Here is a 4,697-nt window from a genome sequence, read left to right as displayed (position 1 = left end):
AAAAAAAAAAAAAAAAAAAGTGTTGGGGGGGGCGCGGAATCTGCCTCCCACCACCTGCAACCTGGGCAGCTGGAGACTCCTTCCTCGTCAGTCTTGCCCATGGCCCATTAGCTTCCTGGGGAAGGAGACCCTGTCCTGCTCACTGATGTGTCACAGCCCCCAGCACATGGTCCAGTGAACAGCTGCTGAATGACTGAATCTGCGTAAGCCTGGGAAGGAAGGACTGCTGAGTCCATCCACTCATTCACCAAACAGTCACCAGGTGCCTGAGTGCCAGGCACTGCACTTGACTGTGCGGCCCAGCAGAGGACAGGAAGAAAATCTGTGAACTATTATCTTGGCGATGACAGAAGCTAGGCCAAGTGTGAGTTACAGCCAAGGTAAGGGCAGAGAGAGGTGCAGGAGGGGAGCCCTGTGTGGAAGGGCAGTCAGGGAAGGCCTCTCTGATGAGGTGACGCTGGATCAGAGACCTGAAGGCAAGGAGAGGTCAGCTATGCAGGGGTCTGGGGGGCAGCAGAGGAAACATCAAGGGTTAGGGATCCCAGAACACCAACAGGTCCCAGACTGGCCTGAGGACGCATGGAAGGGACCCAGTTCCACTGCCTGCAGCACCGGCAGCAGGGTTCAGAGGGCAGCGGTTACCTCCTGTATGACTGGGTCATCCTCTTCATTGGCCATACTAGGGGAGAGCCAGCTGTGCAGTCCTTGAGCTTGACCTGCAAAGGAGGGCAAGAGACTGGGACCATCAGTCAGTCGTTCAACCAACATTTCCCCGTGCCTATTCTGCACTGGGAGGGGGAGCGCACAACAAACCAACCAACCTTTCTACATCTACCGTGAAGTCACCAGTGGACGGCCAACCCTGTACCCGATCAGCCAGAAGAAATAAAGAAAAAAAAAAAAATCCAAGCAACAGGTAGAAGTGGGCAGACCGAGCCAATATGGGTGGGGTGCACCTGTGGGGAAAAGTAAATGCCTGTTTTTTCTGTTTTGTTTTGAGACCAAGTCTTGCCCTGTTACCAGGCTGGAGTGCAGTGGCACGATCTCAGCTCACTGCAGCCTCCACCTCTTGGGTTCGAGCGATTCTCCTGCCTCAGCCTCCCGAGTAGCTGGGATTACAGACATGCGCCACCACACCCAGATGATCTTTGTATTTTTTTTTATTTATGTATTTATGTATTTATGTATTTATTTATTTATTTAAGACAGGGTTTCACCATGTTGGTCAGGTTGGTCTTGAACTCCCAACCTCAGGTGATCCGCCAGCCTTGGCCTCCAAAGTGCTTGGATTTACAGGCGTGAGCCACCATGCCCTGCCGATTTTTGTATTTTTAGTAGAGATGGGTTTCACCATGTTGGCCAGAATGGTCTCAATCTCCTGACCTCGTGATCCACCCACCTTGGCCTCCCAAAGAGCTGTGATTACAGGCATGAGCCACTGCGCCCAGCTGCAAATGACTGGCTTTAAGGGTTTCTTCTCTACTCACAGAGAATTCACTGCCAGACAGAAGGATGGAGGCTGGCTGGTCCCAGCCATGATTAAAACACTGGAGAACTGAGGGCCCTGGGGAAGCTTTAAAGAGGAGCCAGACGTCAAACAGGAAGACAGACAGTCCAAAGCTGTCTCTGATATTTGATTTTCAAGCTGACTTTAACTCAAATCTGAGAAGACACTTCTGTGTTTTTGGTCTAAAAATGACCTCTTCACACACTCTTCTCTCCTGTATTCAACACAATGACCCTGTGAGGTGTGGTGATTGTCACTGTTGTATAATGAATGAACTGGAACTCAGATACACTCTGCGCATTTTTACCCAAAGTCACACAGCAAGCAGGACGATGAACTGGACTTCAAATCCAGGCTGCTTGACCTCAGGTGACGGGTACAGATAGGGGAGTTCAGAGGCAGGCAGGGCCTTCCTGCTGGGAAGGAGGCACATGGAGTGCGCCCAGAAGGAGACAGGGCTTTGGACAAGCATGACAGCAGAGGGGAGGAGGAATTCCAGGTGATAGAAAGTGCCTGCAAGAAGGAAGGCTGCAGGTCTCCAGGGGGCAGGTGGAGTATTTCAGCTGGTCTGCTCCTTCACATACCCAAAGAGAAGAGGGGTAGTCATAGGTAGGATGGTACTCAGGCACCCACAGGCCTCAGCAGTTCCCAAACCTCTGCTCTGGGTTGAGATTTTTTTTTTTTTTTTTTTTTTTTTTTTTGAGGTGGAGTGTTGCTGTTGCCCAGGCTGGAGTACAGTGGCACTATAGCTCACTGCAACCTCTGCCTCCTGAGTTCAAGTGATTCTCCTGCCTCAGCCTCCCAAGTAGCTAGGATTACCAACGTGCACCACCTTGCCCGGGTAATTTTTGTATTTTTAGTAGAGATGAGATTTTGCCATGTTGGTCAGGCTAGTCTTGAATTCCTGACCTCAGGTAATCCACCCACCTTGGTTTCCCCAAGTGCTGGGATTACAGGCGTGAGCCACCATGTCCAGCCAAGAGCAGCATGATTTCTGTCTGATGTACTTAACACTTGAACTAATATGTATTTATTTATTTATTTAAGACATGTCATGCTCTGTCACCCAGGCTGGAGTGCAGTGGCCTGATTTTGACTCACTGCAATCTCCACTTTCTAGGTTCAAGTGATTCTCATGCCTCAGCCTCCAAAGTAGCTGGGATTATAGGCATGTACCATCATACCCAGCTAATTTTTGTATTTTTAGTAGAGATGGCGCTTTGCCATATTAGGCAGGCTGGTCTTGAACTCCTGGCCTCAAGTGATTCACTGGCCTTGGCATCCCAAAGTGCTGGGATTACAGGTGTGAGCCACTGTGCCTGGCCAAAAGCCAAAGTGTTTATCACCCCGTGTAAGCCCTAAACAATCTCCTGCCCTTGACCTGACAGACCTCATCTCCCACGAGTCTCTTACCCTCCTCTCCAAACCTACCTCTAACCTTTATAGCTGCTCTATCCCATAATAACCTCATGACCCCTCCTTCACCTCTTTCGGGTTTTTGCTCAAATGTCACCTTATGGCTAAGACCTTCCCTCTCCAATTCAAATTGCAAACTGCCTCCCCCACCCCTCAACTCCCTTCTCTGCTCTGGTTTTCTCCAAAGCAGATGTCTATCACCGTGTGACAGTTTACAGCTCTGCATCTGTGCCCACCCTTATTGCCAGTAAGCTGTAAGCTATGTGAAGGCAGAGATTTTGGTCTATTTTGTCCCTTGTGGTACCCCAAGTGCCTAGCACACAGTAGGCACTCAATACATGTTTGTTGTCTAAATAAATGAACCATGGGAATGCTATTTAATAGGCAGCTACAGAAGGATTTTGGGCAGAGGAAGATCTGGAGGGGGTAGAAAAAGAAGCTTAGGAGAAACAGGCTATCCAAACAGTCCCAGAGATGGAGGATGGAATGAAAATCAGAAGTTGCATCTTGTCGGTTTCAGGTGCCTGCTGCTATGCAGCAGAGGGCAGTGTGGAGGGAGAGCCCGAGGCCCTACCCATCTGTGTCGGCTGCCAAGTGCCAAACATGTCAAGCTCCTGCCTTCTCTGCAGCTGGGCAGTGTACAACTGAGAGGTTTGAGTGCCAGGTGAGCAAGGGGACGATCATAAGCACTAAGAGGGTATGGCCTGGGAGGTTCCCAAGACCCAACAGTTCTTTCTCAGCAACTGTTATGCCCTGTTGGCCTCTGCCCTGCCAGGGATCAGGAAGGATAAGGTACCCTGTCTGCTAGAAAGCTGGAGCTCCTCCCTCTGGATAGTACATCTGCGCTGATGCAAAGAGTGTCACCTCCCTTCATCCTCCAGGCTGAGGTGATCCAACTCAGTGGCTTTCAAAGTTTTCAGTCTAAGACCCACCACAGTAAGAAATTCATCTTAGCCAGGTGCGGTGGCTCAAACCTGTAATCCTAGCATTTTGGGAGGCTGAGGTGGGTGGATCTTGAGGTCAGGAGTTCGAGACCAGCCTGACCAACAGAGTGAAACCCCATCTCTACTAAAAATAAAAAATTAGTGGGACGTGGTGGTAATCCCAGCTACTCAGGAAGATGAGGCAGGAGAATCGCTTGAACCTGGGAGGTGGAGTTTGCAGTAAGCTGAGATCCTGCCACTGCACTCCAGCATGGGTGACAGAGCAAGACTCCGTCTCAAAAAAAAGAAAAGATAAAAAGAAATTCATCTCATATAAATGACCCAAAACACACATACAACTGCGTAATTGAAACAAGTTTTCACATAATCATAACTGTCCCTACTATATGTCAGGCAGTGATGTTTTCTACTTCATTCAAAACAAACAAAAAAATGCTAGCTTCAATTCCCCTAAATTGATTTTATTTCCCACTAATAAATCTCAATCTGCAATGTGAAAAGCACTCAGCCGAGTCTCCCTACGGCTCCTTATTCCTACCTCCGTCTCCCAGCAACAGCCGAAGTCCTTGTAAAGAAGTTAATCAGGCTGGCGTGGTGGCTCATACTGGTAATCCCAACACTTTAGAAGGCTTAGGTGGAAGGACTGCTTGAGACCAGCAGTTCAAGACCAGCCTGAACAACATAGTGAGACCCTGATCTCTAACACACACACACACACACACACACACACACACACCCAGCATGGAAGGACTGCTTGAGACCAGCAGTTCAAGACCAGCCTGAACAACATAGTGAGACCCTGATCTCTACCACACACACACACACACACA

General features: G+C 49.3%; 1 protein-coding gene across 5 annotated transcripts in view; it reads right to left on the bottom strand.

The window, feature by feature from the left end:
• POLR3E (RNA polymerase III subunit E) overlaps positions 1-4,697 on the bottom strand; it is a 34,785-nt gene that overhangs the window by 27,485 nt on the left and 2,603 nt on the right. For 3 of the 5 annotated variants that reach the window (XM_017534372.2, XM_017534371.1, XM_037740579.1), the window contains exon 2: positions 643-716. The exons of the other annotated variants lie outside the window; for them this stretch is intronic. In XM_017534372.2, the coding sequence (XP_017389861.1) occupies positions 643-678 (36 nt within the window). In that variant the 5' untranslated portion in view covers positions 679-716. The remainder of the gene's footprint in view (positions 1-642; positions 717-4,697) is intronic. 5 annotated transcript variants of the gene reach the window in all.

The sequence above is a fragment of the Cebus imitator genome, unplaced genomic scaffold, assembly GCF_001604975.1.
Source record: "Cebus imitator isolate Cc_AM_T3 unplaced genomic scaffold, Cebus_imitator-1.0 Scaffold85, whole genome shotgun sequence".
NCBI lineage: Eukaryota > Metazoa > Chordata > Mammalia > Primates > Cebidae > Cebus > Cebus imitator.
The sequence above is the reverse complement of the archived record's forward strand: the minus strand, read 5'-3'. Positions and strand labels throughout refer to the sequence as shown.